Here is a 14,389-nt window from a genome sequence, read left to right as displayed (position 1 = left end):
TTTTATAGGGTAGTCAGGAAAACCTCTCTGAAAAAAGTGATATTTCAGCAAAGACATAAAGACATAAAAGAAATGAGGGAAGGAGTCATGCAGATATATCAGCATGCAGTCACTTCTGCCTCATGAGCCGATTTCTACCTCACTGGGTAGAACGCCTGGTGTAAGAAGAACATTCCAGGAAGAGGGAACAGCATGTCCAAAGGCCCTGAGGCAAGCATCTGGTTGCCTTCTTTAGGAACAGCAAGTCGGATGGTGTTTCTGAGAGGACTTACGGAATGAAGAGTGGTGGGAGATGGATCAGAGTGGTGGTAGAGTCCTAATGGGCCATACTCAGGATTTGGGGTTTTGTTCTAAGTGAAAGAAGCCAGCAGGGGAGTGATATGATTGACTTACATTTTAAGAGGATTGCTCTGACTACTGGTAGAGAACAGACTGAGAGGGTAAAGGGGAGGAGGCGGACCCTCCCTTAGGAGGCTCCTGCAATGGACTAGATGGAGTGCCAGACCCAGGATATATGCTCAAGGTAGATCTGACAGGCTTTGCTGATGGGATGGTTGCGGGTGTGGAGAGAAAGGTATCAAGGGTGAGACTGTGTTGGGAGGAGGAGGAGGTTGGTGGAGACAGAACTCTTGGTGGAAACCAAGAGTTCCATTTTGAATGTTTTATGTTTGAAATACCTTTTAGATCTCCAAGTACAAAGGTGACTGAGAAGATCAGTAGATGTAGGAGTGTGAAAATCAGGGAAAAGTTCTGTGCTGGGGATAAGCCTCAGTGAATTCTTATGGTATAAATGGTATTTAAACCCCAGAAACTGGTGAAGTCACTTAGGGAGACGGTGCTGATGTAGAGAAGACTCAGGACAGAGCCTGGGGCACCCCAACCTGTAGAGGAGACAAAGAGGAGAAGGAACCTCAAGCAAGGCAAGAGAACCAGCAGGAGGGTGTGATCTGCTGTGCCTGGCACTGGGTCAAATGCTACCAACTAGTAAGCATGACACAAGTCTCTTGAAAAGACGAAGGATAATAAAACATGAGTCAGATAAACCCAGTGCTCTCTGGGATGCCCACAGTGGTCACGTATGGGTGTGACAGTTGGACTATAAAGAAAGCTGGGCACCAAAGAATTGATGCTTTTGAACTATGGTGTTGGAGAAGACTCTTGAGAGTCCCTTGGACTGCAAGGAGATCCAACCAGTCAATCCTAAAGGAAGTCAGTCCTGAATATTCATTGGAAGGACTGATGCTGAAGCTGAAACTCCAATACTTTGGCCACCAGATGGGAAGAACTGACTTATTGGAAAAGGCCCTGATGCTGGGAAAGACTGAAGGCAGGAGGAGAAGGGGACGACAGAGGACAAGATGGCTGGTTGACATCACCGACTTGATGGACATGAGTTTGAGCAATCTCCGGGAGTTGGTGATGGACAGGGAAGCCTGGCGTGCTGCAGTCCATGGGGTCACAAAGAGTCTGACACGACTGAGCGACTGAGCTGAACTCCAGGATGCACACTGTGCAGGCCTGGGTGGAAGTGGAACTAGATCCCAACATCCCAACAACACTTACGGAAGTCCAGTCTCTGCCAGCTGCTGAGAACAGGGGACTTGTATTCATTTATGCTTACTTAGTTTAACTAACAAACACTTAGAACCTGCTACTTTCCAGGCACTGTTCAAAGTAACAACTGTTCACTCAATGAAGAATTTTTTAAAAAGCCATTTTTAATCTCTCACAAAAGATTGGAATCCTACGAGATACTTTTATTCCCATTTTACAGAGGAGGATACTGAAAGCAGGGAGACATGCAGACTCACGTGGGGAAGGGGGCGTGGCCTCACTGCCCGCCTTCCTCCTGCTAGAAATGTGTTGTGACCACATAGGGATTAGTGAGGAGACAGGCAGGTGAAGAAAGGAAGTCCAACACAGCTTGGTGAGTCCCACAGCAGAGGTGGGGACAAAGTGTCATCCTGTGCAGAGAGAATGACAGGGCAGGCTTTGTGGGGGAGCCTGAGGAAAGGCTTGACCAAGGGGAGCTGGCATTTGAGGAGACTTGGGCTTCCTTGGTGATTCAGATGGTAAAGAATCTGCCTGCCATGCAGGAGACCCAGGTTTGATCCCTGAGTTGGGAAGATCCCCTGAAGGAGGGAAATGGCTCCCCAATCCAGTGTTCTTGCCTGGAGAATTCTACGGACAGAGGAGCCTGGTGGGCTACAGTCCTTGGGGTCGCAGAGAGTCAGACACGACTGAGCAACTTTTATAGGTAGAGGAAGAGCTCACAGAGAAGAAATACTGCTGGTATCACCAGTGCTTATAGCTAAGGTTTCACACCAGCCTGGGCTTCAGCAGGAAGCAGGTGGCTCACTCAAATGGGAGACTGAAGAGTTTTATGAAGGGACTGCTAACAGGAAAGGGCAGGATGGCTGAGCTGCCAAGGCGTGGTGACACAGCCTGGGAGCAGCAGCACTGGAGGCCAGGGGCTCCCCAAGGGGCAAGGGAAGGGGTCCCAGAACAAAGGAGAGAGTGGCTGCAGAGAGATGTCCAGTCAGACGCTGCAGCCTCAGGTGGGGGCACCTGCCTCGTGGTGGTCTGGCATGGAGAGAGCCGGGGAATCAGAACCCCACTCCCTTTCTCCCCAGACTGTCTTACCGCCCTCCTTGGCTGAACCCAGAAGGAAGTAGAGGGCAGGGAGCCCAGGCAAAGCTTCCTGGGACACTCCTCTAGGTGGAGGAGGCTGGGTTGTGGGTCTGGAGGCAAAAGGGAAGCGATGCAGCACACATTTTAGAGCCCTTGAAGTTTCGGAGCCCTGGGCACTGTCTTACAGTAAATGTCTTTACAGTGAATGTCTTTACAGATATTCATTCATTTAATCCCGACACAGCCCTAGGAGGGCAAATGTCACCCAGTGGAACAACATGCATTATTTAATCTGCTGCTTGCTCTCTTTCTCCGTCTTTGGCTGAGTGCATACATGAATTTTCATGAGCGGAAGGTTGTGTGCTTCCCCTGTGAGGCCAATCTGAAAGGGCAGTCCATATGGAGGAAGGCAGGGAGGTGAGGTTGGAGAGACCCAAGGCCAAACCCAGAGTCTACTTCCAGTGCCCTAGACAAGGGCTTGTACCTTGTGAGGAGGGAGATATCCCTTACCATGCAGGCCGATAGCACTGAGCCAGCTGAACATTGGCCAGAGAAGTCTCATGCTGGACAGAGGGGGCCAGACACAGGATGAGTGGGCACAAGATGAGTGGGCATAGGGTATTGATGTGGTAAAGGGACCCCCACACAGTTACTTGTACATGGTGGTCTACTTAGGGCTTCTATGTCCATCAAGAGGGATCCAAGAAAGGGAAAGGCTTTTTATATCTAGTTAGAGAAAGAAGACATGGTGTCTTGCACACAGTAGGTGCTCAATTAATGTGTATTAGACAAATGCAAATAAGGAGGTTCTAACTGGTAAGTGGATACAATGTGGTAGTTTGGAAAAAAGCAAGGGTTTTGGAGCCAGCAGTCATCTCATCTCTACTGCTTCTGAGCCTTGATTTCCTCATCTGTCAAATGGGGGTAATATCCATCCACCTCAGAGGGTTTTTAAAGACAATACAAGTAAAGTACTTCAGATGTGGTGGCCTGTCTGTAAGCAGAGTCTGGCCCAAATAAGGGAGCCAGTCAAGGGCCTCAGGCTGGGAGGCTGGTAAGGAGGCTCTGGGCTGGGCATGGTCAGGAAAGACTCTAGAAGAGGGGGCTTGGACTCCCCTTAAATGAAAACAGAGGTCAGTGGGAAGAGGGAGGGCAGGCCATCTTATGTGGGTCTGAGACTGGAACTGAGCTAAGAGGAGACAGATCCAGGAGGCTGTGTACTGAGGAGTGATGGGAAGGTGACTCCGGACTGGCGGAGAGGATAGAAGGAAGGCTCTAGACTAAGGCTGTTGGAGTTCATTCAGCAGTCACCACTGAACACTGCACCTGTTTGCATGGCATGGTGCTTTAAGACCTACTATGTACCAGGTGTGTTACAGGTAGCTGAGCACAAGTTTTTGGGAGAATGACACACAGCCATTCCAACACACATCCCATTCAGGGACGGGATCCCTGAAGCTGCCCCTTGGACTGGTACAGGGGAGACCCTCCTGAGGAATTTGCTTGAACCTAGATTCCAGGAGGAAGAGACATCGTATAAGTTTGTTAAATATTTACAAGCAAAATTTGAATTACAGTGCTGATGTTTCTGCACGTTCAGGCTTCCAGAGAAAGTTCCATCCTTATCAGCTGTCTTTCTTGGCGCATGTGTTTTCACTCAGGTGTGGTCAGAGAACAAAGTGGTGCTGTCATCTCAGAGTCTTTTTGGAGAGATTCCTGGGTGGGAAATGGTCAGGGTCACGAGACTCCCACCATTTTGATTTATCCCTTACATTGGTGTTTAAAGAACATTCTACATAAGCCAGATATGATTTCCCAGATATTATGGTAAATGGATAATTTTTTTAAATGGACAAGTTGAATTGCTGGGGATAGATGGGACAATTCTGAATGAGGTCGAGGAGGTTCCAGTGTGTTAGAGGAAGGCCTGTTTGGCCGCAGCCTGAGTCACACTTGGGAGGTGATAGAGATGACCCTGGAGGGATAGGGAAGGGCAGAATTGAAAGTCAGGGTTGGAGTGACCTAGGCTCTGAGAATGAATGGAGCTAAAGAGCTGAACTTTGCAGGCTGCCTCAGCAGGAGACTGATAGGATGTAGTTTCTGGGTGGGGACCTCTGGATGCAGGGGTCAGCATTGGAGGGCTGCCCACAAGGACCAGAAGCCTGGGACCCCCAGGAATAGGATCTCTCCTCGAAGAGCATCTCCAGGTGATCTGTGCTTGGGATGCAGAAAAGCAGAACCTTAGACTCTAATATTGGAAATTGCCTTTGTCTTCCGTTTCTACTTTCCACCCAGTGCATAAACGCTGTCTGCGGAGGACAGTGCCTTGCTTCTTACACCTAATGATGCAGCAGGAGGCGTTTCTGCAAGGAGGGGTTGCAGAGAGCTTCAGTCATAAGACCTCAGTCAGGAAGGGATTTCCCTCTCCTCTACTTTGTCTTACGTCACCACCCATGGCTGGAATTGAGCTAGAAGCCCTTTGGTTGTGCTCTCCTCACTGCAGTCAGAGCAGATGGGCTTTTTATGCTTTCATAGAAAGCAGAACATCTGCAGTTCCAGGAGTCATCCAAAAGAGATATTTTCTTGCTTGTTCTAGACCAAACCCAAAGGGATTTCTTAAGAGTATGAAGGAGAGAGATGGGGATTTGAGATAAGGGGAGCCTGCTTGAGAGCAAAAGTTTTGAAATTTTGGCCTGAAGAGCCCTTGAAGTTTTTTCCCTGGAAGTCCTGACTCACACAGGCAGTGGTATAGCAGGGAGAGCATAGGCTTTGGAATCAGATAGCATGCATGCATGCTCAGTCACTTCAGTGACTCAGACTCTTTGGGACCCCATGGACTGAAGCCCTCCAGGTTTCTCTGTCCATGGGATAGGACAAGAGAATGTCTTTCTCCAGACAAGAATACTGAAGTGAGTTGCCATGCCCTACTCCAGGGGATCTTTCTGACTCAAGGATTGAACCCATGTCTCCTGTGTCTCCTGCTTTGCAAACAGATTCATGACCGCTGAGCCACTGGGGAAGCCCCAGAATCAGATAGACTGAGGTTCAAATGTTAGCTCTGTCTCTGATTAGCTGTGGTACCTTGTGTGACATGTTGTAACCTCTCTGGTCTTCAGTTTCCTCATCTGCAAAATTGGCCTTGTAGGGCTGGTGAGATAAACAAGTGGAGTAGGGCCCAGAGAAGCTCTTGGTGCCATCCCATGATGCAAATGTTATTTCCCTTCCCCTTCTGCTCCCATGATTCCCTTCCTCCCATCTGACTGTGCATGGACCAGGAGGCAGGGGGATGGAGAAATCCCTCTGATACTTCTTTACTGACCACATTCTATGCATTAGGCTCAAGAGACTTAGAAAAAATAGACTTCATCTTTCCTTTGTGGGGTTTTTCTGTCTGATGAAGGAAACAAACCAGTTCACAAAAAAGCAAGCCTTAATTAACTGCAAATTGTGACTGTTGTAATGAAGGAATTGAAGCATCTTTGGGGTGATGGAGTGGGTTCTGTTTAGGTTGGTGAGCAGGAAGACCTCCCTGGGGCAGAGGCCAGCCATGCAGGGAAGGAGGAAAACCATCCAGGCAGAGGGAACAATATATATGATGGCCCTGAGGCTAGAGCAAGTGTAGCCTGTGGGAAACACTGAAAGGAGGCTTGTGTAGCTAGGAAGAGTGGCAGGAGCTAAAGTTGGGCCTTGATCAGGTAAGGGATTTGGCTGCGCCGGGTCTTGGTTGCGGCATGCAGGGTCTAGTTCCCTGATCAGGGATTGAACCAGGGCCCCCTGCACTGGGAACCTGGAATCTTAATCACCAGACCACCAGGGAAGTTCTTGAATTTTGTTTTAAGTACAATGAGAAGCTATTAAGCACGAAAGTGATATGATCCAATTTATTTAAATATTTCTGAATCTGATCCTAGAGAATTTTTCTCTGCTCAGACTCCTGCACCGCAGCCACACGTGGGCAGTCCAAGTCTGTCTCGGTGTGGCTCCCCACCCCTCTCACGCAAGCCCAGGCAGAGTGCGGAGAGAGTCCAGACTGGGTCCTCACAGATGTGGGCTTTTCGAGGTGCCCACTTCTGTGGTGTGTGGAAAAGCCAAGGCTACCACCTGACATTCAGTGCTGCCCACTCTAGCACGTGCTTCTGTCCCCCATCTTCTACTGGCCTGAAGGAAAGGGGCGCTGAAGCAGAGGAAGTAGGAATGCCCTCCTTGGAGTGGGTAGGATAAATTTCTGAAGCTGCTTTGAGTCAGTGCAGGGCAAGCCTCCTAGCTTATTCTCATCTCTAATCAAATGTTCAGCTTGATTTTAAGAGGGAAGAAGGTACTGCTAGGTGAAGACCAGAAGTCTGCATTCTGTACCCATCTGCTCAGGCCAGAAATCCCAAGGGGCTTGTATCTGGGACAAACAGATTTCCCCCCAACTTCCCAGAATCCTAAAGATACCCACAGAAAAGGCAAAGGTGCTCCGACTTTCCTCTGAGGACCAATCAAGTGGGAGCTTGCAGCTTCCAGCAGCATCTTCTCCCTTATGTGGGCTGAGGCCCTGGACTCTGCTGCTGGGCCTGGAGAAGGGAGGGATCCAAGGACCCCTCAAGCCCCCACCCTGTCCTCTCACTCAGTCCTGGGCTGAAGAGAGAGCTCAGGACACAGTGCAGAGATACATAGTGAGCTGTCTGAGGGAGTGGAATCCGGGGCTCCTGGCCCACCAGCTCCCCTGGGATTGAGGTGCTAACGAAACAGCTCTTGACCCTGACCCTGGACTCCCAGCCATTGACGTCAGGGAAGCTGAAAAAATGTAATCTGATTCTCCCCCTCCGGTGGCAGAGGAGGCACACAGGGATGTGGGAAGGGGAAAGAGTGATCAGAAGTCAGGGCTGACCCAGCTTAGGCCAGGACTGGACAAGGGAGAATTCAGTGCTAGGGGCTCTGGCGGGGGCGGGGGATGTGCTATCTGAGTGAGTGGCCTAAATCCTTTCTGAAAGCAGTCATCCGGCACTACAGCCACCATCAGGTAAGACAGTGGGCTTCCAGACCGGGGAGCTGACAGTCGCGTTGCTGGCCTGGACACAGGTGACATAGCCATGGAGGTGATCGGCAGTACGGCTGCCGTGGGGGTGCATCACCGTCACGGGGGCTTCACAAGTATGATGCGCGTATGCATCGCTGTGTGCATCACCACCCTGGGGACGAGGCTCAGCCTGACCACATCCAGACGTGAGGCAAAGGGACTCCTGTGGCCACGTCAGGGTGGTCTGCACTTCTGATGTGTTGCAGTCAGGTGCCAGCCTGGCCTCTGGTTTCCACCCTCTTCTTACAACCCTGGAGAGATGCGGAGGAGGGCCACCCCGCTGCCACCACCGTCAGTGCCCTCCCTGTCCTGGGATCTGCTGTGGGGGTGCTGGGGCTGGACATATAATTCTGCCTTGGGGTTTTCCAGGTGGATTTTCTGATTGAAAATGATGCAGAAAAGGACTATCTCTATGATGTGCTGCGGATGTACCACCAGTAAGTGTGCAGGGTCCAGGTTCCGTGGACAGCCCGGGTACCTCTATCTTCAGGAAGCCCTGGGATGGGTCGTTCTGAGACAGGACGACTTCCCTCTTAAATCCTGGGGTGGCTCAGGGAGGCCAGTGCTCAGTGTTCCTGGGAATCAGGCAGACACGCCGTTCACTTGTGTCAGCAAATATTTACACAGCCCAGGCAGGTCCACAGAGACAGGTCATGGAGACCCTGAGCCTGCCAAAGAGGATGGACCGCATCCTTTGGGCAGTGGGAAACTGTCAAAGGGTTTTGAGAAGGGAGCAACTTATATTTTTAAAAGTTGGTGGTGGACTGAGAATAAGCAAGTCAGTTGGTAGCCAGAAAAGTGTCGGCCCTAGACATGGAGGGCCTGAACGGTATGAGGTAGACGCTCGTGCGATATACTGTGATTTCAGGATTTACAGAGCTCAGCTGCAGCTTGGAGGTGAGAAGCAGGGGTATGAGAGGGCTGGCCACCACCTCACAGACGTTTCCTGTCTGGAAGGACCCTGGGCTTTGGAACTAGGTAGAGACGAGTGAAAATCCTGGCTTGATTTCATCTACCTGGATGGTTTCCTTGGGATACTTAGATGGGAGAACAAACCCTTCTGAGTCACCTGGCCCAGGGTTAGGGGCTCTAATCTTTTATCCACCCAAGGTCTGGGCCCAGGGGTGGTGACCCAACCCAGGACTGCTTCCTCTGGGAATCCTTGGGTCTCAGAGGCCATGGCTATGGATGAGGCTCCAGGGCCCCCGTGCCTCTGCAGGACCATGGACGTGGCCGTGCTTGTGGGGGACCTGAAGCTGGTCATCAACGAGCCCAGCCGTCTGCCCCTGTTCGATGCCATCAGGCCTCTGATCCCACTGAAACACCAGGTGGAGTACGACCAGCTGACCCCCCGGCGCTCCAGGTGTGGAACGGAGGGAGCTGCAGGCTGGAGGCGGGGGTGGGAGAGGTTACCTGGGGATGGACAGGGTCTCTGACAAGTGGATGGGGCAGTGCTGGCCATTGGACCAGAGCTGGGCTGTCATCGGCCCTTCCTCCCACGGCAGGAAGCTGAAGGAGGTACGTCTGGACCGGCTGCACCCCGAAGGCCTCGGCCTCAGTGTGCGTGGCGGCCTCGAGTTTGGCTGTGGACTCTTCATCTCCCACCTCATCAAAGATGGCCAGGCCGACAGCGTTGGGCTCCAGGTGAGTGAGCAGGGCCCAGGGGTCGTGGGCACCAGGCCCTCAGGCTTCCTGTCTCCCCACACTAGGCTGTGTGGTGTCACGTGGTCACCTCACCCTTCTGAGCCTTTGGGAGAGGAAAAGGCCTCTGTATCCTGACAGATTGTCCTCGCGGCCATAGAATCTGGCTGCAGGCACTTGTCTGTTTTCAATTTTTAACTTTTATTGGAGTGTAGTTGATTTACAATGTTGTGTTAGTTTCAGGTGTGCAGCAAAGTGAACCGGTTATACATATAGATATATCCACTCTTTTTTAGATGCCTTTCCCATATAGACCATTACAGAGTATTGAGTAGTATTCCCTGTGCTATACAGTAAGTTCTTATTATCCACATTATATCTGATAGTGTGCTGCCTGTTTTCTTGAGGGGAGCAGAGAACCTGGCTCCCAGCTGCTGCTGCCCCTGCTGCTCCTGCTGCTCTGCACCCACCTCCCTTATGTCTGAAGGAAGAGCGTAGTTATGCCCTGACACCTGAAGTTCTGGATACATAGCCTTCTCCCTGAAAGGGAAAAGGAAATCCTGGCACAGTGTAGTGCTTCAAGGATAGACTTTGGAGCCAGAATATCCTGGCTTTGCTCTTCATTAGCTGGATGCCTTTGGTGAAATTACTGCCTCAGTTTCCTCATCTGTAAAATGGGATGACGAACAACCTACCTCATCAGGTTGTTCCGACGGAATAAATGAATTCATATTACAAAGTACTTGTATCAGTACCTGGCACGTGAATGCTCTGTGCGTGTATTTTATGCTCCTAAAATATGTGTGACTTCTATTTGTATTTGTGTGCGGGAACTCACACACACACACCAATGAAAGGCCGTCACTTGTTGGAGGAGGAACTAGAGTGGATAGGGAATAAAGTGAGAGTGAGTTTTTGAAGGCTACACCTTTTAGATTGTTTGGCTTTTGAATCATATGAATGTATTATTTTTTTTCTAAATGGATTTTTATTGAAGTTTAGTCGATTTACAGCTCTGTACTAATTACTGCTGTATAGCAAAGTGACTCAGTTATAAATGTTATACATTCTTTTTCATATTCTTTTCCATTATGGCTTATCACTGGATGTTGAATATAGTTCCCTGTGCTATACAGCAAAATCTTGTTTATCCATTCTTCATATACCAGTAAATGCCATGTGCTTGTTAAACATGCAGAGAGGGAGATTTAATAAGCACCTGTAATGTGCCAGATAACATGCTGACAAACCAGTTCTTTTTATATGCCTCGGCTGGATCATCCCCATTTTAGAGTTGATAGAAGATCAGGGACTTGACTAGAATCACACAGCCATTAAGTGGCAGAGCCAGGATTTGAACCTGGGTCTCCTTATTGCCAAGCCCAGGGATTTCTCTTCAGCACCCCAGGGTCCCTCCCTTGGGGTCTCCACACCTCAGTGTCCAAGCAGAGACGGGAAGATCTTCAGGTCTCGCTCCTGCCAGAGCCCAGAGCTGTGTTTTTGTATGTCCAGCTAAAAGAGGCCCTCCCACGCCCTCCCCAGAGCTTCCAGCATGTTTGTTATCAGCATCCCAATCTGGGGCTTCAGGGGGCCCGAAGGCTGGTATAAGACGCTGTGGACTGGGAGGTAGAAACCGGGCGCAGACAGACATCGCTTTGTTCTAAATCCCTGTCTCACGGCTGGCCGGTAGCGGCTGAAATTTCAGCCCCCTCATTATCGCTCTCCTGTGCCGCACATTTTCCAGCCCAGAAACGCAGCCAGAGGAAAAACATAATGAGCTCCTCTCTTGGCGTCAGCTGAGCCCTTTCTTTTCTCCCAGGGTGAGCTCTCCTCCTAGGACAAGCCATTTCTCAACGACGCTTCCGTGCCTGGGGACTTCGGGGCATTTTAATGAATCTTAGAGTTTTCCCTCCCTGCCTGTTTCTCAGGCTTATAAATTATCGACCCTTTCTCAGGTTGGTGGGCTCATCTCTCCTTTGTGCCGCTCTCCCTCAGATCGTCATTTCACCGTGGCCCTCACACAAAGGGCCTTTTGCAGGGCTTCATGCAGGGGCGGGAAGGAGAGGAAAGCTGATCCTGCAAATTGAGCTGGGGACTGTGTGGGAATCATCCTGCTGGGGTCCCGCAAGTTCCCTTTAGGAACAAGACAGGGAGCTTCACTCAGAGGAGCTTGGGGGAAAAGGTCTGCATCCACTCACCTGTTTGGGGTTCATGTTTCTGGAGAGCTCCCATGCCTCAGGGTGGCTGGGGGAAGATTCCAGAAGGCAGGGGAGGGGCATGTTCAGACAAGCCTGGCCAAACCAGAGGCTCTGCTGATTTGACCTGTGAGTCTGGACTCCACATGGGGTCCTGGACCCTGCCCTGGAGTTCCATCTCCGCCCTAGTCTCCCTACTGGAGGTATTTTAGGTTTTTATCCACATGTATCCTCTCTGAACCTGCATCCTCTGCCCTGCACAGCTTGCTGTATAGTCCAGGGCTGGAGAATGATTCTGGTGCCTTGGCTGTCCTAGCTGTAAAATGGACGGAATAATCCCTGCCTTTACTATGGTCCTCGGGGGCTCTGTCAGGTGGCAAAGATCCAGAGAGGACAGGACGCAGGGAACTGCAGCCCAGCTTGGCCAGACGCCCTTCTTTCCTGCTTCCAGACAACCATGAGACAGTGTTTGCTGTCTGTCAGGGAGACCTGACTTCAAATCTCAGCAACACTCTTTACTAGCTGGATGACCTTGAGCAAGTCTCCTCACCCCTCTGAGCCTCAGTTCCCTCACCTTATTAGCAGAAACGTAGGTTGTTGTGAAGAATGGGTGCAGGGAGGTCATCCAGCTGTTCTCCTTCCATGAGACATCCCCAGAAACACAGCAAGTTCTTTAGCAAGCCCCTCCCCTGCCCAATGTCACCTTTTTGAGCTGCTTGCCACTCCTTGCAGGCCCCTGAGAAGACTAGGGTCTGTGTCCAGGTTGGAAGTGTTTGAGTGACAATAGAAAGAAGGTGACTCTGGGGCAGGGATGTTGTAGAGGGTAGGAGTTGGTCTAGAGGACCCCTGAGAGGCTATATGCCTGCCCAGTCCTCAACCCTCCACGGAGTCAAGCTGCGTCCCCCACATGCACTGACAAGCCTCCAAAAGGTCAGCAAATGTGGTGTGAGTTAAGCCTCCAGCTGACCCGTTCTGGTCTCAGACTGGGGAGGGCCTCCACCAACCAGTCCCTGTTCTGCAGCTCAGGACCGTGACCCTGCACAAACCATCACCTCCTGGGCCTCCGTTTCAACTGATGTCCGGGCATCCTTCCAGCCTGTGGTTGTTAAATGAGGAACTTCAGGACTGGCCTCCAGAGCCAAGGTGCTCGGGGAGCCCACAGCCGTGTCCAGCAGGGAACCGACTGTTGTCACCAGGGATCCGTATCCAGGGCTGGCCCTGCAGGTCCCTCAGCCCCCATCTCTCCCAGTTAATGAGACTAAAGTCCTGAGAAGAGGGATCTGAGCAGAGAACTTACAGTTGAAGCCCAGCTAATGGTAACAGCAACTATTTATTGGTTATTTACAGTGTGCTGGGCACTAGCTGGCTTTACACACTCTCTTAATTCTCATGGCAGCCACAGTATTTCCCCATTTTACAGATGAGGGAAACTGAGGTTCAAAAAGCTCAATGAGACTTGCCTAAGGTCACACAGCTAATAAAAATAAAAGCAGGGGGTTGAACCCAGGACATCTGATGCTAGAGCCTTGTGTTCATTCAGTGTTCACTGCTTTCTTCCAGAAGAGGAATTCAGAGGTCAGGGCCAGGGCAGAGTTAAAATGTTCATTGAGTTTCCATCAAATGGAACAGAAGAGATTGTGTGTGTCAGTGATGTGAACTTGAGTCAGGAGTCTTGGAAGTTCTTACCACAACTCAATTGTGGTGTTGTGATGCAAGCCTGCTCCTTGGGGTTGGGGGGATAAAGGCCAGGGAAGAAGCGCTTGAATCTGGGTGAAAGGTCGCCCTTTGCATGGATTCCAGAACCTGATGGTGCCCCCTGGATGGAAGTGACACGGGGTGAGGGTGCCAAGTTCTGACTTTTACCCCCAGTTCTGCTTCCTGCTCTCTGTGCCGCTCACCTCCAGCTTGGTTCCCCCATCTGTCAAATGGGCAGAAAGACTGCTGGGAAGTGCTGCCTGCCCTGGGGGTCCTCCAGCTGATGGAGGGTGTGTGGCTGGTGACAAGGCACTGGCCGTGAGCCTGCCCAGCCACCCAATGCATGTTCTCTCTGTCTGTGGCCAAGGTAGGGGATGAGATCGTCCGGATCAATGGGTATTCCATCTCCTCCTGCACCCATGAGGAGGTCATCAACCTCATCCGCACCAAGAAGACTGTGTCCATCAAAGTGAGACGTGAGTGAGGCCAGGACAAAGGGCTGCTGACGGTGGGGTGGGGTCCGGCAGCTGGTGGTACCCAGCTGCAATGGGAGGAAGGAAGGGCAGAGAAGCCATCATAACCCACCTCCCCTTTCTCCCACAGACATCGGCCTGATCCCTGTGAAGAGGTGAGCAGGACCCTCCTCCACAGGCAGGCTCTCCCCTGTGCACTCAGGGTCCTGGGGTCCGCCTGGGGTCTGGCCAGCTCTGCCCCTGGGCCAGTGACAGTGGAGGCTTCAGAGAGGGCAGACTTGGATTCCAGGTCTGGTGCCGTAACCCTCTCTCCCTAATGACCCCTCTTCTACATTCCCATCCTATCAGCTCTCCCGACGAGCCCCTCAAATGGCAGTATGTGGACCAGTTTGTGTCGGAATCTGGGGTAAGGTCAGGACCACCGCGGTGGGTCTGGATGGGGTGGTCTTCCAGAAAGGGCAGCCCGCCTGAAGGAGGGCTTGCTCTAGGGAGGTGCTCTCAGGGGGCTTCACACAGGCTGCCAGCGCATCCAGAATGGCCCTGTGGGCGTTGGCCCAGCCGGTGCAGACACACACCCCGAGGGCCAGAACGGCAGTCAGGCTCGCATGGGTGCAGCAGTGCTCACCCTGGAGGCCTTGTGAGCACAGGAGGCCACTTGCACAGTGTGGACACCTGGTGACCTCAGCCTCTCC

General features: G+C 51.5%; 1 protein-coding gene across 3 annotated transcripts in view; it reads left to right on the top strand.

Annotated features, from left to right (window-relative positions):
• The window catches only part of USH1C (USH1 protein network component harmonin), a 48,771-nt gene that overhangs the window by 3,663 nt on the left and 30,719 nt on the right, over window positions 1-14,389 (top strand). For all 3 annotated transcript variants that reach the window (XM_027563412.1, XM_027563413.1, XM_027563414.1), the window contains exons 2-7: window positions 8,063-8,130; window positions 8,913-9,056; window positions 9,199-9,337; window positions 13,592-13,700; window positions 13,828-13,852; window positions 14,046-14,103. In XM_027563412.1, the coding sequence (XP_027419213.1) occupies window positions 8,063-8,130; window positions 8,913-9,056; window positions 9,199-9,337; window positions 13,592-13,700; window positions 13,828-13,852; window positions 14,046-14,103 (543 nt within the window). The remainder of the gene's footprint in view (window positions 1-8,062; window positions 8,131-8,912; window positions 9,057-9,198; window positions 9,338-13,591; window positions 13,701-13,827; window positions 13,853-14,045; window positions 14,104-14,389) is intronic.

The sequence above is a fragment of the Bos indicus x Bos taurus genome, chromosome 15, assembly GCF_003369695.1.
Source record: "Bos indicus x Bos taurus breed Angus x Brahman F1 hybrid chromosome 15, Bos_hybrid_MaternalHap_v2.0, whole genome shotgun sequence".
Taxonomy (NCBI): Eukaryota; Metazoa; Chordata; class Mammalia; order Artiodactyla; family Bovidae; genus Bos; species Bos indicus x Bos taurus.
This window is presented reverse-complemented; position numbering and strand designations above follow the sequence as displayed.